Source organism: Schistocerca gregaria, chromosome 4 (genome assembly GCF_023897955.1).
Source record: "Schistocerca gregaria isolate iqSchGreg1 chromosome 4, iqSchGreg1.2, whole genome shotgun sequence".
In the NCBI taxonomy this organism is placed as follows: Eukaryota; Metazoa; Arthropoda; class Insecta; order Orthoptera; family Acrididae; genus Schistocerca; species Schistocerca gregaria.
In genome coordinates this window covers 758,260,142-758,284,815 of record NC_064923.1, presented here as the reverse complement: position 1 = coordinate 758,284,815, position 24,674 = coordinate 758,260,142, and the positions used below count along the sequence as shown (strand labels likewise).

The 24,674-nt window shown below is 46.9% G+C and overlaps 1 protein-coding gene across 2 annotated transcripts in view; it reads right to left on the bottom strand.

The window, feature by feature from the left end:
- The window catches only part of LOC126266718 (titin homolog), a 1,013,152-nt gene that overhangs the window by 112,638 nt on the left and 875,840 nt on the right, over positions 1 to 24,674 (bottom strand). For both annotated transcript variants that reach the window (XM_049971188.1, XM_049971189.1), the window contains exon 29: positions 7,039 to 7,235. In XM_049971188.1, coding sequence (XP_049827145.1) covers positions 7,039 to 7,235 — 197 coding nt within the window. The remainder of the gene's footprint in view (positions 1 to 7,038; positions 7,236 to 24,674) is intronic.

Sequence of the window (24,674 nt, the reverse complement as noted above, 5' to 3'; positions counted from 1 at the left end):
AGGGGAAAGTTGAGAATTTGTGCCAAAATGGGGATTCGAACCCAGGCACATGCGCTGACCACTGCGCCATTCGGACGCAGCTACAGCCCAAATTCTCAACTTATACGACGCGCCACTGACGTAGCGCCTCTACTCGTTAGCCTCGTTACTGGCGGCGTCTCGCCGATTCCGGTAAGAGTTCGGACGTGTCCGGGAGAACAGAAGCCACATATCTCATGAATCTGCAGTTGGCGGTGACATCTTATTGGCCATGATCACTGGTAATTATTGGGAAAGAGTCTTTTGGTAATAACCCGCGTAATCTACACAGCCCGTGTTACTCAGCTGTCGCTGCGCTACAGCCACGTTTAATAAAGATTCTGATTGCAGGACTGAGGTACAGTTAGAGCAATGAACTGAAAGTACGAAACAGAGTGAACTGGAGAACAGTAGTAGAGCGGAGGTAATGGCTACCTCCCACAGTACGGTCACCTAATTACGGTGGCTGCAACCGAAAGCAAACGACTATCACCTGAAACCTTCAGACTTCTGTCGATTGAGGACTGGTGAGTCAATCGGCCATCTTAAGCTAACACGCTACACACTAACAGAAGCAGATCAGGCGGAATGTCACTGTGAAGCACGATGACACAATAAATTTTAATTAATATAATTTTCCATCTTGTTACCTTTTAATTTCATAGATCATATAACTCAACTTGTTTCACCTTAATACATCTTCGGAACTGCCCGATAATAAAATAAACAAATGACAAGAAGTTTCGTACAGAGCATACAAATCTACGAGTAACTGCTGTCCATTACAATTTCAGCAACATGATGGCGGCGTGCAGCGAATATCAAAGTGGCATGAAGTGTACGGATACTACATGTCGGCATATTCAACTGACCAGAATTTCAACGGGAGAAGGAAATACGCTTATATGCTACATGGTCTTGTGCATAATAAATACCGGTCAGGTGTACAATAATGCAATGCAGTGAACACATAGTGTGTTGATGGGGCGATCACTCTGTGTATAAATAATTCAGAAGCCAACATCGCGTAAATACTATTTACTAGATGACCGGTTTCAACACACTAAGGGTGCAATCATCGGATCTGTGAAGATAAAACATGACAGGTTTGAGGGAGGCTTACATGGGTTACACTGTATACGTCGTTAGTCGAGCTGCAGTCATGTGTCAAATAGTTTTATCTTGTGACGTCGGTTTTTACATCTGATGGAATAGAATCACCATGAGAGCAGTTGTGTTTTAATTTTTATTTCTGCGACATTGATTTTATATCAGCTGGTCTACCTCATGTATCGTTATATCCAAATGATCTATACATGTTAAGCGACATTCAGGTATGTGGTACTGTACTAATAGTAATGTATGTAGTGTGACACGTGTAAGCCCTCCCTCAAACCTGTCATGTTGTATCTTCACAGATCCGATGATGGCACCTTTAGTGTGTTGAAACTGGTAACCTAGCAAATACTATTTAAGCGCTCCTGGCTTTTGAATTATTTCAATAATGGAATAGCTGAGCAAAATTTAGTGATCGGTGGTGTGCCAATATCTTGCTAACCCACGAGCAAGTTTTTTCAGTGGGCTAGAGATTTGGGGAAAGTGCTGCCCAGGGCAACAGTCGAACGTACTCTGTATCGAGATAGGTGAAATAGCACGGGCAACTCTAGTTACTTTATTGAAAGATAATTTGTCAGAATCTCGAAAACAGGGCACAGCCATCGGTGTCAACACTGCTGTCCAACTTACCAGTTATGCTAACCAGAGGTGAATGTGTTGGCAACCGAATGGTACTTCAGAACATAACGCCAGGTGCTGGAACTGAATGACGATAAAGAACACAATCTGGCAGCGTTAGCTCTCCAAGGAGCTTCTGCACACGAATATTTTCCTCTGATGCTGCACGAAGAACAGGGACTCGTCTCAAAAGAGGGTGTGATGCCAGTCGTGTGTCCGATGTTGTCTTTGGGAGCACCGCCATCTGCACACCTCTCTCGGCTGCTGCCTCAAGGCACCTCACAATAACTGTCACCGTGTTCGCAGTCGTCGGTGCTCCAGAGTCGCCGCACTGTGCGTGTGGGAAGTTCTCTCATTACAAGAAAAACCCACTTCCTGCCTGAAGGTAGCCCACTGGGTGTACAATGCAGCACAGCCGAGTAGCCAGTATGCCAGTGCTCTCGGGCGCTAGTCGCGTGGCGCTATTGAGATCCTGTTCAGTGTTGCATATGGCCCTCCTGAACTCAAGCATTCCATATTAGCGTTATAATTATATTACCCCGCCAAACACGAACAGCAATATTGTGCAGTATCCAGCACAGCCAAGTAGACAATATGCCTGTTCCCTCAGGCGCTAATCGCGTGGCGCTATTGAGATCCTGTTCAGGGTTGCATATGGCCCTCCTGAACTCAAGAATTTCGTATTAGCGTCACAATTATATGACCCCGCCGAACGCGAACGGCAGTATCGTGCAGTATCCAGCAGAGCCAAGCAGACAATAAGCCTGTTCTCTTGGGCGCTAGTCGCGTGGCGCTATTAAGACCCTGTTTGGTGTTGCGTAAGGCCCCTCCTGAACTCAAGCATTCCATATTACGGTTACGGGACCCCGCCGAACGCGAGCAGCAGTATTGTGCAACGATAAACTGCAGTCTCGACAGGGCTCAGTCCTGCCGCTGTCGAATTCGCATACATGTCGGTAGAGGTTGATCCTTGTTGGTCGAGACGTAATACGACCTCATCATACACAACCAACAACTAAGTGTTATTTCTGATTGGGAAATCCTTGTGTAACGTCTCCTAACGTACAATATGAACATAGTGTTACTGCGCCTACTTCGTGAGGCTGAAATGCTAATTTTTTGTATACCCAGTCATCCAGTACACTTCATACCAATTTGAAGTTTGTTGCATGCCACCTTCATGGTGTTGCATTTTTAACTGCCTGTAGCTTACATCACTGAGTTATATCGACAGTACGCAGCTAGAATTGGAGTTGGTTATACGTAAGCAATGTTGAAAGTAATGTTATAGGAAGGGAAGAGGAAGTAGGTGTAGATGAGGGGGACAGATACGGTACTGCGAGAAGAATTTGGCAGAGCACTCAAAGACGTAAGGCGGAACAAGGTCCGGCGAGGAGACGACATTGCATCAGAACTACTGATAGCCTTGCGAAAGCCAGCCGTGGCGAAATTATTCCACCTAGTGTACAAGATGTACGAGATAAGCGAAATAATTTCAGACTTCGAGAATAATACACTCCTGGAAATGGAAAAAAGAACACATTGACACCGGTGTGTCAGACCCACCATACTTGCTCCGGACACTGCGAGAGGGCTGTACAAGCAATGATCACACGCACGCCACAGCGGACACACCAGGAACCGCGGTGTAGGCCGTCGAATGGCGCTAGCTGCGCAGCATTTGTGCACCGCCGCCGTCAGTGTCAGCCAGTTTGCCGTGGCATACGGAGCTCCATCGCAGTCTTTAACACTGGTAGCATGTCGCGGCAGCGTGGACGTGAACCGTATGTGCAGTTGACGGACTTTGAGCGAGGGCGTATAGTGGGCATGCGGGAGGCCGGGTGGACGTACCGCCGAATTGCCCAACACGTGGGGCGTGAGGTCTCCACAGTACATCGATGTTGTCGCCAGTGGTCGGCGGAAGATGCACGTGCCCGTCGACCTGGAACCGGACCGCAGCGACGCACGAATGCACGCCAAGACCGTAGGATCCTACGCAGTGCCGTAGGGGACCGCACCGCCACTTCCCAGCAAATTAGGGACACTGTTGCTCCTGGGGTATCGGCGAGGACCATTCGCAACCGTCTCCATGAAGCTGGGCTACGGTCCCGCACACCGTTAGGCCGTCTTCCGCTCACGCCCCAACATCGTGCAGCCCGCCTTCAGTGGTGTCGCGACAGGCGTGAATGGAGGGACGAATGGAGACGTGTCGTCTTCAGCGATGAGAGTCGCTTCTGCCTTGGTGCCAATGATGGTCGTATGCGTGTTTGGCGCCGTGCAGGTGAGCACCACAATCAGGACTACATACGACCGAGGCACACAGGGCGAACACCCGGCATCATGGTGTGGGGGGCGATCTCCTACACTGGCCGTACACCTCTGGTGATCGTCGAGGGGATACTCAATAGTACACGGTACATCCAAACCGTCATCGAACCCATCGTTCTACCATTCCTAGACCGGCTAGGGAACTTGCTGTTCCATCAGGACAATGCACGTCCGCAGGTATCCCGTGCCACCCAACGTGCTCTAGAAGGTGTAAGTCAACTACCCTGGCCAGCAAGATCTCCGGATCTGTCCTCCATTGAGCATGTTTGGGACTGCATGAAGCGTCGTCTCACGCGGTCTGCACGTCCAGCACGAACGCTGGTCCAACTGAGGCGCCAGGTGGAAATGGCATGGCAAGCCGTTCCACAGGACTACATCCAGCATCTCTACGATCGTCTCCATGGGAGAATAGCAGCCTGCATTGCTGCGAAAGGTGGATATACACTGTACTAGTGCCGACATTGTGCATGCTCTGTTGCCTGTGTCTATGTGCCTGTGGTTCTGTCAGTGTGATCATGTGATGTATCTGACCCCAGGAATGTGTCAATAAAGTTTCCCCTTCCTGGGATAATGAATTCACGGTGTTCTTATTTCAATTTCCAGGAGTGTATAATAATTCCAATTCCAAAGAAAGCAGGTGCTGACAGGTGTCAATATTACCGAAGTATCAGTTTAATAAGTCACGCTTACAAAATACTAACATGAATTCTTTAGAGAAGAATGGAAAAAACTGGTAGGTGACGACCGCAGGGAAGATCAGTTTGGATTCCGGAGAAATGTAGGAACACGCGAGGCAGTACTGACCTTAAGATATAAATGATAGGTTAAGGAAAGGGAACCATACATTTATATCATCTGTAGACTAAGAGAAATCTTTTGACAACGTTGACTAGCATAGTCTCTTTTGTGTTAGCAGAAGAGCCAACACCGTGTTACGAGTGGAGGCCGAATTGCACGCGTTTTAGCTCACGCAGGCTGGCGTGAGGAGGGAAGAACTATACTGATGTGACGTCTGGAACATGACAAGGAAAGAGAATTCAGAAAGCGGACGTAATTAGTTCGATACTTAACTTTAATCCATTAATGATGAACTTCGCTCTTGACGGTACATGATTCACAATATTATGTGTTCAGAATACATTCATAGTAACTGAACATGGCGCCTTGCTGGGTCGTAGCAAATGACGTAGCTGAAGGCTATGCTAAACTGTCGTCTCTGCAAATGAGAGCGTATGTAGACAGTGAACCATCGGCTGTACAACTGAGGCGAGTGCTAGGGAGTCTCTCTAGACTAGACCTGCCGTGTGGCGGCGCTCAGTCTGCAGTCACTGATAGTGGCGACAAGCGGGTCCGACGTATACTAACGGACCGCGGCCGATTTAAAGGCTACCACCTAGCAAGTGTTGTGTCTGGCGGTGACAGCAAAGTCTCTTTGAAATTCTGAAGGTAACAGGGATAACATACAGGGAGTGAAAGATTATTTACAACTTGTATAGAAACCAGGCTGCAGTTGTTAAGGGCCTAGGGGCATAAAAGGGAAGCAGTTGTTGGGAAGGGAATGAAGCAAGATTTAGCCTCTCCCCTATGTTAGTCAATCTGTACATCGAACAAGCAATAAAGAAAACAAAAGAAACATTTGGAGTAGCAATTGAAGTTCAAAGGGAAGACATAAAAAGTTGAAGTTTTCCGATGACGCTGTAATTATGTCAGAGAGAGCAAAGCGCTTCGGAGAACAGTTGAACGGAAGGAGGATATAGGATGAATACATAAAAAAAGCAAAACAACGATAATGGAATGTTGTAGAACTAAATGAGGTGATGCTGGGGGAATTAGATTACAAAACGAGACACTTAAAGTAATAGATGAATTTTGACATTTCAGCAGCTATATAAATGACGATGGCCGAAGTAGAGAGGATATAAAATGTAGACTGAAACTCGCAAGAAAAACATCTTTGAACAAGAGAAATTTGTTAACAACGAATTTGGATTTAAGTGTTAGAAAGTCTTTTCTCAGAGGTGTTTGAATGGAGAGTAGCCATGTATGGAAGTGAAGCCCGCCCGGTTGGCTGTGCGGCCTAACGCACGACTTTCCGGGCGGGAAGGAGAGCCGGTCCGCGACACGAATCTGTCCGGCGGATTTGTGTCGCGGTCCGGTGAGCGGGCCAGTCTGTGGACGGTTTTTAGGCGGTTTTCCATCTGCCTCGGCAAATGCGGGCTGGTTCCCCTTATTCCGGCTCAGCTACACTATGTCGGCGATGGCTGCGCAAACAATTTCTCCACGTACGCGTACACCACCATTACTCTACCACGCAAACATAGGGGTTACACTCGTCTGGTGCGAGACGTTTCCTGGGGGGTCCACCGGAGGCCGAACCGCACATTAACCCTGGGTTCGGTGTGGGTCGGCGGAGGGGTGAAGTGTACTGCGGTAGTGGTCGTGCGGTTGCGATCCACTGCGGCTGCGACGGAGAAGGAGCCCCTCCGTCGTTTTTAGGTCTCCGGTTAACATAACGTAACATGGATGTAAAAAACATGGACGATAAACAGTTTATAGTAGGAGAGAATTAAAGATTTTGAAGTGTAGTGCTAAAGAAGATGAGATGGGTAGATTACATAATTAATTAGAAGGTACTGAATGGATTTGCGGAGAATAGGAATTTGTGGCACAACTTGACCAAAAGATGGGATCCGTTGACGGGACACATTCTGAGACATCAAGGAATCACGAATTTAGTAGTGGAGGGAAGAGTGGGGGGGGGGGGGGGTAAATATCGTAAAGGGAGATCAAGAGAAGGATAGATTAAGCAGATTCATAAGGATGTAGGTTGCAGTAGTTACTCGGAGATGAAGAGGCTTGCACAGGAGAGAGTAGCAGTAGTCTTCAGGTTGCGGACCGCAACAACAACGTACTCAAGCGAAGTAGTGCGAGCTGTGTTGGCTGTGGTGAGGTACTCACGTGACACCTGGGGCAGGTGACAGCGTCGCGGCCGGCCACAGTCCAGACGACGTCGCCGGCTGCGCGCGGGTCAGACACGCGCGCCACGAAGCTGGCGCTGGCGCCGGGTCGCGCCATCACTGGCGAAGGGCTCTTCACGAAGGCGGCCGCCCGCTGCTGCTGGGGTATGCCGTCACCCGCGGGGGACGTTGCCGCCTCTGTGTGGACAGGGAGGCGTGCTCCAACAACTGGTTCTTAGCACTATGTAGGATGTGCAGTTAGAGAGAGAGAGAGAGAGAGAACGACGACGACGCACCACAAAGGACTTATGCCAGTGTAACGGAAATCGGTAGATGTGGTCTACATGTACAGACAAAGAAATGATCAAAATTTCATAGAAATTGAACAATTTATTCAAGACAAAGAGCTTCACGAACTGAGCAAGTCAATAACGCGTTGGTCCATCTCTGCCCATTGTTGTTGTTGTGGTCTTCAGTCCTGAGACTGGTTTGATGCAGCTCTCCAAGCTACTCTATCCTGCGCAAGCTTCTGCATCTCCCACTACCTACTGCAACCTACATCCTTCTGAATCTGCTTAGTGTATTCATCTCTTGGTCTCCCTCTACGATTTTTACCCTCCACGCTGCCCTCCAGTACTAAAATGGTGATCCCTTGATGCCTCAAAACATGTCCTACCAACCGATCCCTTCTTTTAGTCAAGTTGTGCCACAAACTTCTCTTCTCCCCAATCCTATTCAATACCTCCTCATTAGTTACGTGATCTACCCATCTAATCTTCAGCATTCTTCTGTAGCACCACATTTCGAAAGTTTCTATTCTCTTCTTGTCCAAACTAGTTATCGTCCATGTTTCACTTCCATACATGGCTACACTCCAAACAAATACTTTCAGAAACGACTTCCTGATACATAAATCTATATTCGATGTTAACAAATTTCTCTTCTTCAGAAACGCTTTCCTTGCCATTGCCAGTCTACATTTTATATGCTCTCTACTTCGACCATCATCAGTTATTTTAGTCCCTAAATAGAAAAACTCCTTTACTACTTTAAGTGTCTCATTTCCTAATCTAATTCCCTCAGCACACCCGATTTAATTTGACTACATTCTATTATCCTCGTTTTGCTTTTGTTGATGTTCATCTTATATCCTCCTTTCAAGACACTGTCCATTCCGTTCAACTGCTCTTCCAAGTCCTTTGCCGTCTCTGACAGAATTACAATGTCATCGGCGAACCTCAAAGTTTTTATTTCTTCTCCATGAATTTTAATACGTACTCCGAATTTTTCTCCCCTAACATCGGTGAGAGGCTACAACCCTGTCTAACTCCCTTACCAACCACTGCTTCCCTTTCATGCCTCTCGACTCTTATAACTGCCATCTGGTTTCTGTACAAATTGTAAATAGCCTTTCGCTCCCTGTATTTTACACCTGCCACCCTTAGAATTCGAAAGAGGGTATTCCAGTCAACATTGTCAAAAGCTTTCTCTAAGTCTACAAATGCTAGAAACGTAGATTCGCCTTTCCTTAATCTTTCTTCTAAGATAAGTCGTAAGCTCAGTACTTCCTCACATGTTCCAACATTTCTAAGGAATCCAAACTGTTCTTCCCCGAGGTCGGCTTCTACCAGTTTTTCCATTCGTCTGTACAGAATTCGCGTTAGTATTTTGCAGCTGTGACTTATTAAACTGATAGTTCGGTAATTTTTACGTCTGTCAACACCTAGCCCTTATGCAAGCAGTTATTTCTCTTGACCCTGATTCACAAACTTATTGGATGTTGTCTTGAGATATCGTGCCAAATTCTGTCTAATTGGCGAGTTGGTTAGTCAAAATTCCGAGAGCATTGGAGGGTCCAGCCCCTTCTTCAAACATTCTCGAGAGATATCTGGCGACCTTGCTGGCGAAGGTAGGGTTTGGTAAGCACGAAGAGAAGCAGTGGAAACTCTCGCCGTGTGTGGGCGGGCATTATCTTCCTGTAATGTAAGCCCAGAATGGCTTGCCGTGAAGACTAACAAAACGGGGCTTAGAATATCGTCGACGCATCATTTTGCTGTATGGATGCCAGGAATGTCAACCAAAAGAAAGGAGGGCTGCTATGAAAAGAAACGGCAAGCCAGACCATCACTCCTGATTGTCTGGTCTCACAGCGGGCGACCGTCAGGCTGGTATCCTAACGCAGGCCGAAATGTCTGCAGACACGTCTTCGGTGGTCATCGGGTGTCAGTTCGAAGCGGCACTCATCACTGAAGACAATTCTACTCCAGTCGATGCGATTTCAGGCCGAAGACGTGTCTAGAGACAGCGGTGGGATACCAGTCTCACTTTCGTCAGCCATACGGCCTAACAACCTAGAGTGATGGTCTGTGGTGCCGCTTCTTTTCATAATAGGTCTCATTTGGTTGCCATCCGCGGTACAGGTGCACGACAACGATGTCGTACGCCCAGTTCTGTTGTCCTGTGTGGCGAGCCATCCTGGGCTTACGTTTCAGTAAGGTAATGCTCGCACGCACATGGCGAGCGTTTCTACTGTCTGTCTTCGTGCTTGCCAAACCATACCTCGGCCTGCCAGGTCGCCGGATATCTCCCAAAATTGAGACTGTTTGTCGCATTATGGACAGGGCTCTCCAAACATCTCGAGATTTTGCCATTTAACGTGCCAGTAGGATAGAATTCGGCACGATATTCCTCGGGAGGACATGCAGCAAATCTGTGCCAAGCGGAATAACTGCTTGCTTACGTGCTACGAGTGAACCAACTTGTCATCGACTAGCTCAACTGTAATCATTTGTATGTCCGCACATGTGTATCACATCTACCGGTTTCAGTCGCATTCGGATAATTCCTTCGTGATGCGTCGTTTTTTGTCTGAGAGTACATTTCTTTCTCAGCAACTGGAGCACGGCTGGATAGTAACCCGAAGATTATTCGTGGTTAGCACTTATAGTTACTACTGCGTTGTGATGCTCAGTAATTTTGTATGACATAAGTATGTTACATCAGTTAAACTGTAGAGCAGTCGAAAATGAGACTGCTCCATTTGAAACAAATTGTGACAAAATAATCAGTAGCGCAGTAGGTGAGTAATAATGATTACATACTCGTTTACTTTCAGACTGCGATATGTTCATCTAGATTTAAGGCTAATGTTAACAGCATCATTCGCCACCTAAGTGTCTTATGTGAAACTTACAGTTTTATTTATATGTTTATTATTGGCTTCTACCATACATAATTTTTACCGATCAAATGGCTCTGAGCACTATGGGACTTGACATCTATGTTCATCAGCCCCCTAGAACGTAGAACTATCTAAACCTAACTAACCTAAGGACATCACACAAGACCCAGCCATCACGAGGCAGAGAAAATCCCTGACCGCGCCGGGAATCGAACCCGGGAACCCGGACGTGGGAATCGAGAACGCTACCGCACGACCACGAGATGCGGGCTTTTACGGATCACAAGTCAAAAACTTCTATAAGCATATAGGCAAGTATCACAAGTCCCCTACATACTTCTTCTGACGGATAAGTGACATTTGACCATATTCAGACAAATGTTATGTGTCACACATTTCTGACTAGGCGTCAGTTACACTACAACGTATAATTCGATAGCTAATCATGTGTTTGTGTTGTAATATTTAACGCCTTTCATTAAATTCAGCACCCGTCTTTTCTTTTGGATTTTTATGTCCTCTTGTGCCACAAACCCGGGTGTGGTGCCATTGTCTTTCCTGGCTCGTCCCCAGGAACGAGGACGGTGCACAGCGGCGGTCGGCGGCCAACGTCATAGACAGCCTTTACGAATCTGACTCGGCATTTCCCATAGCAGTTGCACAGAAAGACGATGTGACGTACACCACAAATTGTTACGTTATACGATTAACTGCACGGTGTGTTGAGTACAAAATTTTATAAATGTGGGGAGGGAAAGATCTACAGACGCATTCGCACAGAGGATGTTATTATTTTCCTCGAGTTTCGGGCTTTGGAAAACTATGACATTCTCACAATAAGCGCCTGTAAAGTTGTATAGCTTTCATCTATTCGTGTTTTAACTCTCATTCCATTCTTCCAGCCACCAGAGAGTATCAGTTGTCGTATTTGAGAGTTTTGTGCCCGTGTGTCTTCCACTCCTAATAGCAAATTTCGCACACCGATCTGCTGTTACTTGTATTTAACATCGGTATCAGATATAATCCAAAATAATTACACAATTTGGCCAGCCTTCTTGGCATCATGATACCGATCTGCTTGATCTAGAACGTACAGCGTGTTTCGAAAAGGACTTTACCTTTGAAAGTTCATGTAAATTAATTCATACTACCTACAGAGGTGATTGTAGTGTCAATTTTTAGGAAATGCATCAAGCTTTGTCTCACGTAGTCCGTTAGTGCGGAATCGCACCGTAAGCAGCGCCAGCGGCAGTTGCGTTAAATATGGCTGCATTCACTGGACCCGAGCGTGCAAGCTGTGTGTTTTGGTTTGAAGAATCGAAGTCGGCACAGCAGTTTAGCGTAATTTCTGTACCAAGTACGCTAAAGATCCTCCTAGTAGGCCTGCAGTTTATCATTGGCATAAATGTTTTGTAGAAACAGGCTGCTGGGTAAGACATGGGAAATCATCTGGTCGTCCACGCACATCTGCTGATGTCGTTGAGCGAATGAGAAAACGTTTTGTCAACAGTCTTACGAAATCGACCCGGCGTGAATCTCGCGAACTGCAAATCCCACATACGACTGTTTGGCGTGTGTTAGGAAACCGTTTGCATTTGTAACCGTACAGATTAACGAGCGTACGAGCAATAAAAGACACCGATAAAAATGCTCGCAAGATCTTCTGTGCGGATATGTTAACTCGATTACATGAGGTTGAACATTTATTGGACAAAATCATCTATTCTGACGAATCGACTTTTCAGTTAAGTAGCACATAAATGTAGGACATGGGCAGTGAAAATCCACATCAAACATTGCAACATGTTCGTGATAGCCCTAAACTGAACATTTTTTGTGCAACAAAGTGTATGGTCCCTTTTATTGCTTGAGAGAACCATCAACGAGATAGTGTGCCTGTACGTGCTACAACAATTTCTGAAATCACAGATAGATGAGGACGACCAAGAACGAAGTGTTTACTTGATGTAAGATGGTGTACCACCCCACTACCTGGCTCAAGTCCGGGGTTTTCTCAGCGACCGCTTTCCAAGTCAATGGTTTGGCAGTGGCGTGCAAATAACATGGCCCCCATTTTCCCCAGACCTGACACTACTCGATTTTCTTTTTTATGGGGATTCATCAAGGATACCGTGCTTGTACTTCCTGTGCCGGCTTCTCTACCTGAACTCAGAGCAAGAATTTACGCTGCCAATGAGCAAGTTACACACTGCTAGAACGAGCTTGGAAAGAAATTGACTTGCGATGGAATGTGTCCAGGATAACCAATGAAAGTCACGTGTAATTTCTGTATTTTAAGGTAAAAAAACTTGATGTGTTTCCCTACTAAATAACACTAAACCCAGCTGTCTATCTTCAAATAGCTCTGAGCACTATGGGACTTAACATATGTGGTCATCAGTCCCCTAGAACTTAGAACTACTTAAACCTAACTAACCTAAGGACATCACACACATCGATGCCCGAGTCAGGATTAGAACCTGAGACCGTAGCGGTCACGGGGTACCAGACTGAAGCGCCTAGAACCGCACGGCCACACCGGCCGGCTTTGTATCTTCTTTCAATAAATTTATATGAATTTTTAAAGTTGTAAAGTCCTTTTTGAAACACGCTGTGGGCTCTTGTGCGTTTTCAGAAAGTTTTTTGAGTCGGTAATTGTTACGAAACCTCCTGTTCTAACAATCTCTCTAATTCTCCCCTTATTTTGTTGATAGGGGACCGTGTCACCGTGCGTCATATTTATTACGAACGGCTGTTTCATTGGGCGAGCGCCTCGGAGCACGGGCAGTCGGCAGCGCCTTCCCGGCCAGCTAAGCAGCGCTTCCGCTAGTAAGGCGGCGTTCGTGCGGTGCGAGCGTAACGGGACCGGCCCACAGCAGCGGCCGCCACGCTCTGCTCTCCCTGTGTGGTCGCCGTCCTAGCTGGAGGCTATGCCGCCCTGCCGGCACTCCCTCATTACGCCGTGCTCCGCTCTGCCAGTCTGGCACGGCAGCCGCCGCAACTGCCAGCCGTCCCGCGCTGTCGCTACGCCGACTCTCGTCCTTCGCGCTCACTCGAGAAGTAGAAGAGAGCGTGTTGCGTATCACAGTTACTCGAGCCTCATTTCACTTTTTTTTTCATTTCGTTTGGAATTCTTCTAGGTAAGTTCTCGATATTGACCGTTCTACTGAAAAAATCTGGCTAAAAAAGATATGTACCAGATAATATGGCCGTGTAGCCAGTTCTTCACTTTAAAAAAAGAAAGAAAAAATACCGTCGCTGTTAGGCAACACGCTAAACGCTCTCCAAAAACAGACAGCGAGAAACGCCGATAATTTAAAACTCGGTGTTTGTGGGAAAAGCGCACGGTACTGCGAAATTCTCACGCGCAGTTTGTGATGTTGCCCCTGGACAGTCCCCGCTTGAGATTAATTGAAAGTCCTAGGATCGTCGAATACGCGACCAGCCTGAAAGGCTAGATGAAATACCAGGTGTAGAATTTCCATATAGATGGCAGTGTAGGGCCCGTGAGACCGCTTCTGCTTCCTGTAACGGCTGACAACGAATGTCAACATACAGTAACTCAAGTTCCATACATCGGTATCTGTTTCAAACCCGTAAACACATCGAGTTTTGTGGCTACGAATTATGACTAGTGGACAGCTTTGATTTTCTTTTATCATCTGAAGAAAGCTGCTGCAGATCCCTTAGAATGCTTCACAAAGCTTTCCTTGAACATGCTCTTGAGAAAAGACAGTGTTTCGAGTGGTTCAAAAAATTGGAAAGTGGTGATTTTGACGTGAGAAACGACGAGCGCGGGAAACAACCGAAAAAGTTCGAAGAAAGTGAAAACAAGTTTTCTCTATGAGACTTATGAAACATAAATTATCTAAAGACTAAGTACGCCTGCGCGATGTACAAAAAATAATAATGATTGTAAATAATTATTATAAAAACACAAATATAGATGTAGCTAACAAAACAAAGTTTTTTTGGTGTAATCTCTGTGTAACATAGGCCACGAAGATCAGAGACAACGCTTTGATTGAACTCGCTCTCCTGTTTTGTTTCGTCTAGCGGTAGGCCGCTTTCCGATAATACCACGCAACGAGAATAATTTATAGTGGGATTAATAGTAGGTGCAACCAATTCATAAAATCAGATGTGGTAAATGTCAACATTTCTGTGTGGGGCAAGCAGGTAGATGTTTCTCCACCAGTTTCACAGAGCACACAGACATAAGCGACAACTGTAAATGTTTATTTAGTGCACATCTGTGAAACTATACTCATAGCGCCAGCAACTTCGAGCAATCTTTAAAGGTTCTATACAGACAAAGGGCAGATTAATGGACGCTCTATAAGAAATTGGAATTTAGAGTGCCTCCGAAGAACAACCACAATACACACTCAAAGAACAAACAGACCTCAGAAATAAAAAAATTCTCGGCTGTTTTAGACATTTACTCTAACGCATTGTAACAGTACACTTTAATTGTGTGATAGATACAGACCACTTAAAATCGGAGTACATAAAATGGAATATCGACTAGTATCGCTGACTAGTTCTTCTTTGATGTGCAGCTGCGCATGTTACGTTGCTATCTCTGCCTGACATAAGCCTGTATGTCAAAATCTTGTAAATACGATTTATGGATGTGAAAAAAAGCTACTAAATTGGTTCTACCTACTATTAATCAAACTGAGTACAGGTTGCGCCATAATTCAACAAGACTGAATTTCGCTGCTGTCCCTAATCAGTTTCGTCGTTTGTGGAGACTCCGACTGACAGACAGAGGTATCATGGAAAGCATGTGACAGAGTGGCAGACACCACTGAGTGGTGTGGGATTTCTGCCACTGAGCCAGTGGGTTGAGTAGCTGCTCCACGAGACTCTCGCAACTGTTCTTCAATTTCGTAAGGTCAGCAGAGTCTGGTAATGAGTAGCGAGAAGCCGACCGATGGACGCGTACTTAAAATGAAAATGATGTAAGGCATTTGTCGCCGCCGCGTTTCCTACAGCACGAGCGCGCTGCCCGTCACAAACTATTACGCCGCTGCCAATGAGATGCAGGCATCCCCTCTCCGGAGCTCCCGCGGCAGGTGTACTGAGTCCGAACATCGATGCACTGAGACCATTTTTGTGTGTTTGCCAGTTGAACAACATTTACAGACTTTCATAGTGGCCAGGGCTCAGCATCTTCCGAATAGACGTTGCATTGAAGAGTGACAGATTTATATAAGTCTTTTGTATCTGTATGTGCAAGGGGACAGACAAAATAATTTGAACAGTGGTACTGCTGGGATGGTTGCGTTTGACGGTGAACAATGCAGCTGGGGTATGTGTTGCGCTGGTCTGCGCGTGTTCAGTACGGACTAGGCATCGTCGCAGCTTGTTTACGAGTAATGCACACTTCGCATTTGCATTCAGAGGCCGATGTCGACGTGCAATGAAAGACCTAACAGACCTCCAAAGAGGGCAGATCGTGGGGGCCCGATTAGCTGGAGCATCAGTGATCAAGACAGCTAACTTGCTGAATGTTTCAAGAGCAAGTGCTTCAACAGTCAGCCTACACAAAACATGGAAGGACATCGTCGTGTAAACGTAATAGTGGGCACATATCGAATCTAAATGACAGAGATTGTCGGACGCTGACACGGATTGTGTCAAAAGAACACAAAACTACGGCGGCTAAAGTGACTGCAGAGCTCAATAGCAATCTTCGAGACCCCGTATCTACCGACACTGTCCGCAGAGAACTCCATAAAGGCCGGCCGCGGTGGCCAAGTGGCTCTAGGCGCTTCAGTTCGGAACCGCGCGACTGCTACGGTCGCAGGTTCGAATCCTGCCTCGGGCATGGATGAGTGTGATGTCTTTAGGTTAGTTAGGTTTAAGTAGTTCTACGTTCTAGGGGACTGATGACCTCAGATGTCCCATAGTGCTCAGAGCCATTTGAACCATTTGAACTCCATAAAGGGAATATTCATGGACGAGTTGCTGTACCGAAACCATTAGCGACTACAACCGACGCAAAGAAGTGTAAAACATGGTGTCAGGAGCATAAATCCTGGACGACTGATCAATGGAAACACCGACGAATTAACGTTTCGTTATTTCCAACATCGGCCCAGATTTACGTCTGGAGAACGCCAAAACAAGCCTACAATCCTGATTGCTTGATTCCAACGGTTGAGTATTGAGGTGGAAGTGTGATGGTGTGGGCAGCCATGTCATGGTATCTGCTGGTCCCATCATTAGTCCCAAAGCGCGAGTCACAGCCAACGATTATGTGAACATTTTAGGTCATCAGGTCACCCCATGGTTCAAATGTTGTTCCCCAACAATGATGCCATTTTCAGGACGATAATGCACCCATTCACACAGCCAGGACAGTACAATCGTTGCATGAGGAGCATGAAACTGAACTGCAGCGCTGGCCAGCACTGTCCCTTGTAGGCGGTATTGGTGCGCAGACTCCAGAGCAGATTTCTGCCTCCGTTGTCACTAGAGAAGTTACAAGAGGTTCTCATCGAAGAGTAGCATAACATTCCACTGAAGACCGTACAATACGCCAGTATTCCAAGACAAATCGCAGCTGTATTGCGGGCAAATGAGAGTCGAACCCCTTATTAATAAACCATTCACAAGTTAAGTACAGGTGTTAATATTATTTTGCCTATCCTCTGTATTTCTACTATCAAATTACTATTAGCAACCGACGTTGCAAGTACAGCAACAAAGATACGTATCATTTTCATATGTCATATTAGATGTAGAATAACCTGTATCCTCCAAAGAACCAAATAGAGTGCAGACGGGGACATAAGTGTTTCTGCCAACAAAACGGCTCCGGCATTACTGCAACTGAACCGAAGTACTCCACATGGCAGAAATTCTCACCGAAAACGAAACATACTAATATTTGTGTATACTGCAATAAAACAAGTATAGCTATGTCTGAAATAAAGTTGATATCAGGGGTTGGGTATGTGACACTACAAAAATGAATAGCAGTACATAACTGTACGTCATCTCCGATATTGAGGTTTCGGTGTGCTGCTAAGTGTCTATAAATGTAATGGCGTGAAAAAAAAGAGACTGTGAAAATGTTCGTCGATTTTTCGCTCCAAGCGAGAGCACAAAGGATCAGTAGTGGTTCGTGGACGGCCATGACGAACAAGTTGCCGACCGACCGAATCACAGGCACGTGCAACGGTTGACATGTCAGGTGAACATGCCGGCCAAGAATGTAGTTTGCACTTTTCTCGTTAAGTGTGGCGCATTGTCAGGCGTTGTCGTGAAGAGTGGCACGGGGAATTGGTTGTAAAAGGTGCAATACCACTAACTCTGAAATTTTCCTCGTGTGGCGGTTGTTGTACACAGTCCCTTCAACACACTGTAAGGACATAACGACGAGACAACGTGTTGTATTCAATCGCTTCCCACCGAGCGAGGTGGCGCAGTGGTTAGCACACTGGACTCGCATTCGGGAGGACGACGGTTCAATCCCGTCTCCAGCCATCCTGATTTAGGTTTTCCGTGATTTCTCTAAATCGTTTCAGGCAAATGCCGGGATGGTTCCTTTGAAAGGGCACGGCCGATTTCCTTCCCAATCATTACGTCACCCGAGCTTGCGCTCCGTCTCTAATGACCTCGTTGTCGACGGGACGTTAAACCACCACAACATCAATCGCTTCCCAGACCATTACACTCGGCGTATATCTACTACACCACATAAGAATGCAGGGTACGTAAACTGTGGGTGATACGGTAGCGTCTGTCACGTATCCGGCCATTACTGTTATCCCAGTAAAAACGAACTCTTCTAAAAACACTGCGTTTTGCCACTCTTGCAGGTCAATTATGGCGTGCACGTGCCCGGGGCGAAATGCGGCAGTCCTGTTTCCCGACAACGGGAGCTGTCACGGTGGCTGCATTCTGTAGCAGGCAGCTTCAAACTGGTCGCTGTATTTCGACGTCGAATCCACCACCGTGGACGGCGACATACAGCCCGTCGCAGCCATCGTTTACAGTGGACACAGTGCGTGGTCCAACACGTTTCGCTGCTGTATAGGACTGTCCTATGAGCACCAATTCCACGCACACGCCGCTGACGTATCAACATGCCCTGAACTGCCACAACTTTCACTTATTGCTAATCTGTTTCTCTGAGTGTGATGCTGACAGGTTCGAGCTCGCTTCCATTGCACACCTTGCTCTCAACAAACTGTACAACTAAACTGGCCATTAAAACTCCAGCACCATGAAGGCGGCATGTAACAAATGTCAAATTTCCGTGGAGTGCACGCAGGCTTCGATGTGCAAATGATTAGTATTTCGGCGCAGCAGGCAGAATAACATCACCTACATTCAGTACACACTCTAAGGGAAAAAAAGAAAAGAAAAAAGAAGGAAGCATCACGAAGAAAATACCTGAATGTGATGTACGTATACAGACAAACAAATGGTTGTCTTTTCAGAAAATCTAGGTTATTTGTTCAAGGTGGAGATATCAACGAACTGAGCAAGTCAGTAACACCTTGGTTCAGTTCTGGCCCCTTAAGCAAGCAGTTATTTGTCTTAGGATTGATTGACAGAGTGTAAGTAGGCTGTTCAGGGTTTTATGTTGGCAACGGCATTCAGTGCTGTGTATTAAAATCGCTGACTGCGCTGTGTGCAGTCGAGGCTGGTTGGACTAATTGTTGGAATATTCGCTTGTGTAGTGTTGGCTGTTGGATGTGAACAGCGCTTAGCGGTGGGCAGTTGGAGGTGAGCCGCCACCAGTGGTGGATGTGGACAGAGAGATTCCAGAGTTTTCAGCGGACGATCTGGACGTGTGTCCAGCAGAAAAAGGAAATTTGTTTAATTGGATGTCACAAAATTATAGAACATAAATAGGATTTGTGTGAGGTAAGTGATTCATTAAAGGTATAGGTTACTGTTAGTCAGGCCCATTCTTTCGTAGGGATTATTGAAAGTCAGACTGCGTTGCGCTAAAATATTGTGCGTCAGTTTAGTAATGATCAGAACGAGTAAAGGTAAAACTGTCTGAGTACGTTCAGTTTTGCTCAGCTGTTGCAAAATCAAATAACGTAGAACTTTACCAGCACAATCATTCTTAATTTTCAAAGGGGACGTTTCAAAAGTTGTTGAATGTGCTCCTGAGGGGTATCGTGCCAAATTCTGTCCATTTGGCGCGCTAGATCGTCAAAATCACGAGGTGCTAGAAGGCCCAGCCCATAATACTCGATACGTTCTCAAGTGGGCAGAGGTCCGGCGACCTCACTGGCTAAGGTAAGCACGAAGGCAAGCAGCAGGAACTCTCGCCCTGTGCGAGCGGTCATCATCTTGCTGAAATGTAAGCCCAGAATGGCTTGCCATGGGGGGAGGGGGGAACACAACGGGCAGTAGAATATCGTCGACTCACCGCTGTGCTGTATGGATGCAGAGGACGACAACCAAAGCGGTTGTGATATGAAAGGAAACGACAGTCCATACCATGACTCCCTTGTCCCGGTCGTATGGCTGGGGACGTTGAGGTTGGTATGCCACTGCGGTCTGGAACCTCTCCAGGCACGTCTTTGCTCGTCATCGGGGCTCAGTTCAATGCGGGACTCCTGACTGAAAACTGAGTCTACTCCAGTAAATGAGATTCCAGACCTACTGACGTGTCTGGAAACGCCCAGGAGAGCAGTGGGCTGTCAGTCTGAATGTCGCCCGCCATACGGCCCGAAAACCATGAGTGGTGGTCTGTGATGTCGTTTCATTTCATAGGAGGACCCCTCTCGTTGTGATCTGCGACACCCTTACAGGACAGAAGTAGGTCCACGATAATCTGTGGCTCCTTTTGTTACCCGTCTTGGCAAACTTACAAATCAGTAAGATAACGCCCGCCCGCACAAAGCGAGAAGTTTTAAGGCTTGTCTTCGTGCTAGCCAAATCCGGCCTCGGCCAGAAAGTTTGCCAGATCTCTCTCCAACCGAGATCGTTTGGAGCATTACGGGCGGAACCCTCCAACCAGCTCGAGATTTAGAGAACATAACGCTCCCGTTTGATAGAATCTGGCGCGATATCATTCAGGAGGAAATCCAGTCAGTCAGTACCAAGCCGAATAAGTGCCTGGCTACGGCCAGAGATGGAACAACGCGTTATTGACTTGCTCAATTTGTGGAACACTTTCTCTTGAATAAATCGCCCAATTTTTCTGAAACTGTAATCATTTGTGGGTCTGTACATATACACGACATCTACTGATTTCCGTCCCATGCGGATACTTCCTTCGTAGTGTGTAGTTGTCATTGCCTTATAGAGTATAAGGAAATATTTCGGAGCGGGTACCTCTTTCAGAAATCGTTTTTGAATGTGTTTTTTTTTTTGTGAGAAGATCGTGTTTTTCCTTGTGTAAAAAGGCCAAACATCTAGCAGCCTGACGTGCATCAAAGTGAGATCGGCACGATCGCAGCGTATCGAGACTGCAATTATCGTTCAGCTATACTGCTGCTCGAGTTGGTTCAGTTAAAACCAGCACACTAATGATGTCGATCCGAGGGTGGCTAAGGCTAATGAAAAACGTTTTATGACCAACGGAGACATCAGGTTACCTTCCATTCACAAGGCTGCTGCACGCAGCGACTGTTATATTGACTTCTAAATAATAAATTTCAGGTATCAGTCGTCCTTTTTAAATTTTATTGGCAGATCTAGATTTCTGCTAGAAAGTAGTCATTCTCTATGCTAAGAATACAAGGGGCACATAGTTAGATGATGTCATAAAAAAGTTGCAATTAATGGTTTGCCGCACATGGTTTGTATATTACATACCACTGTCATTTTTTATCAATGCATGTAATTCCTGTTGGTCGGGCTTCATCCACAGTTCATTGAATACTACCGTTTGCGGAAGGCGGGCTGTTTGGAGAACACATCTGTTGGTTACATGGCGCTATGTGTGTGAACAACGTATAAACCTAAAGGGAAGTAAACCACTTCAAATTTAATTACATAAAATGAAACGTAAGGAAAATTCTTACATTGTCGTCCTACTTATTTCATATTGATAATCAAGTAATAAAATTTCCATGGAGACAGCTGCTGCAGTTGTATTTGGGAAAAGGAGGGTGCTCAGATTTAGTATGGGATTATTTTTTGTCTCGAGTATTATAAATGGCAGATACTCAGCAAAGACGTTACTGTGCTGAGAAATCGATCTCTCAAAGTGTGACTTTTTTGCACGAACTCAGTAGGAGAATATGAGGAAAGACTTTGACGAGCAAATCGCTAACATTGGAACGCAGACGTACAATGTCCTATTGTCGCCGTGCTGACATAAACGTTCGGAAATGGGAAATGGTATAGAGCAGTTGCTCTGAGAGCTGCAAAAGTGTAGTGAAGAGCTGAATAACTGACTACATAACATGAAACTTACAGAGTATTTTTGATGTAATGCATTAGTCTGCTGTTTGGTTTGTTGCGTAAGCAGCACCTTAGTCCCCAGCACCTTAAATGACATAGACAAACCGTCTTCACGATTGCTGCGCATCGCCCCATGCTGTGGGGACATTCAGTAACAGAATTAGCACGGAGAGTAGTGGAGCGACGTTCTGCCGTTTGCGCCGCCAGCGCTGCAGCAGTGAGCAGCAGCCGCTGTCGCCGTACCACCTCCCCAGCGTGCTCGCTCGGCCTCCAGACGGCTCGCGTGGGCGGAATGTCGGACGCGGCTGCGCGCCCGCAGGTCGCCCTGCCGGCGGCTCGGGTCGCGGGGTCGGGTCACCCCTGCGGCGGCGCCCACCCCCGCCGCGGTTGAAGGTATCTACAGCGTGTCGGGAGGGCGCCGAAAAAGGTGCAGCTATTATCGTAAAGCCGAAGCGGAGCGATTTATCTGACGTCCAGAAGGGCACTCTCATTGGCAGTCGGGCCAAGAATGGAAGCATTTGCGAAACGCCTAAGTTTGTAAACTATTCGCGTGCCGCCGTGGTTAAATTATGCTGTTCGTGCCAAACCGGCGCTATCCAAAACCGGCGCCGAGGCATCTACATATACATTTATACTCCGTAAGCCACCCAACGGTGTGTGGCGGAGGGCAATTTACGTGCCACTGTCATTTCCTCCCTTTCCTGTTCCAGTCGCGTACGGTTCGTGGGAAGAACGAATGCCGGAAAGCCTCCGTGCACGCTCGAATCTCTCTAATTTTACATTCGTGATCTCCTCGAGAGGTATAAGTAGGGGGAAGCAATATATTCGATACCTCATCCACAAACGCACCCTCTCGAAACCTGGCGAGCAAGCTACACCGCGATGCAGAGCGCCTCTCTTGCAGAGTCTACCACTCGAGTTTGCTAAACATCTCCGTAACGCTATCACGCTTATCAAACAACGCAGTGACGAAACGTGCCGATATTCTTTGGATCTTCTCTATCTCCTCTGTCAACTCGACCTGGTACGGATCACCAAGCGAGGTGGCGCAGTGGTTAGACACTAGACTCGCATTCGGGAGGACGACGGTTCAATCCCGCGTCCGGCCATCCTGATTTAGGTTTTCCGTGATTTCCCTAAATCGCTCCAAGCAAATGCCGGGATGGTTCCTTTCAAAGGGCACGGCCGACTTCCTTCCCCGTCCTTCGCTAATCCGATGAGACCGATGACCTCGCTGTCTGGTCTCCTTCCCCAAACAACCCAACCCCCAATGGTACGGATCTCACACTGATGAGCAATACTCAAGTTTAGGTCGAACGAGTGATATGTAAGCCACCTCCTTTGTTGATGGACGACATTTTCTAAGGACTCTCCCAATAATCTCAACCTGGCACCCGCCTTACCAACAATTAATTTTATGTGATCATTCCACTTCAAATCGTTCCGTACGCATACTCCCAGATATTTTACTGAAGTAACTGCTACCAGTGTTTGTTCCGCTATCATATAATCATACAATAAAGGATCCTTCTTTCTACGTATTCGCAATACATTACATTTCTCTATGTTAAGGGTCAGCTGCCACTCCCTGCACCAAGTGCCTATCCGCTGCAGATCTTCCTGCATCTCGCTGCAATTTTCAATTGCTGCAACTTCTCTGCATACTACAGCATCATCCGCGAAAAGCCGCATCGAACTCCTCACACTATCTATCTGTGGCTCACCACGGGCCACAGATGAAAGCGGTGAACGACGGCTGCGGAGATGTGTGCGGCCGAATAGACGTGCAAATGTTGAGTAACTGACCCCTGTCCTAACGATCGCTGCTGCGTATGGCGCTCTGCAGCAAGTGTCTGACTCACGCAGCCATACTGGCCGTTGTTCATCGGCGACGAAGGCTGGACTTTGCACGCCAACACTGCAATTGGACATACAATGACTGGCGACAGGTGGACTTTTCAGGTGAATCGCGTTTTATGCTCCATCCGACAGATGGCGTATACGGCGTGAAACGTCTGAAAGCAGATAAGGAGCGAACGTTATTGACCGAGGAATGTCTTCATGGCATTCCCTGGGCGATGTCGTCATTCTGGAAGGCACAATGGATCAAGAGAAATGTGCATCTATGCTTGGGGACCATGTCAACTCCTACAAGCAATTCTTTTTCCTCGGCACACTGGCATCTACCAGCAGGACAATGCAATCCCACACACCGCTAGCAGTGCACGTGCATCGGTTCGGAGAGCCCCAGGGTGAGTTCACTGTACCTCCTGGGCACCACACTCCCCGAATCTCTGCGACCACTTCGATCGGGCTGTCAGCAGCATGGATCCTCAACCGAGAAGTCTGGCGCGGCTAACCACGGCAGTGGAGTCGGCATGGCTGCACATGCTGACTGTGGGCTCCACAACCTCTCTCACTCTCTGCCTGCGTGGCTCGCAGCGGTTCGCTGCCAAAGGTGGTTATCCAGGCTTACGACAGGTGGTCGTATTAATGTGACAACACAGTGCAGCTTCCAAGAATTCTCTCGTCTGTTCGTAACCAATTCACTGTCCTTCATTCCGTTATATCCATTTACCTGCTAGAAATAAAGAAATGCAGAATGACGAAAAAAATAGTCTCCAATCGGCAAATGTCTCCAAACTGACCGGCACGGTTAACAATGCGTCATTATTGTCTTAAAGGACACTTGCCTGTCGTTCGATCACTTATTCATCCTCGGTTAAGAGGTAAATATACGGCAGTATTCGAATTCATTGGGCTCATAAGCTGCGTAGCCAGTCGAAGCAAAAGCCGCTAGATTCTCTTCAAACGCCTGCTTCTTTGCACTTAGGAGAAGAATCATTTCCAGTCACACGCCGAGATAAAATCTGTGGCCGTACCAGAAGTAGTGTCCAAATCCGTCGCGTGGCAGTCAGCTACGATGACACCCGCCTTTTGCTACAGCGGTTGACGCGGTTATTGCAGTTTATAGAGACGTCTTACAGATGTATAAGAGCCCAGATACGTTGGAACAACCTCTGCACTCGGCTTCAGGGGACGTTCCAATGAGTCAGTGCGCGGCC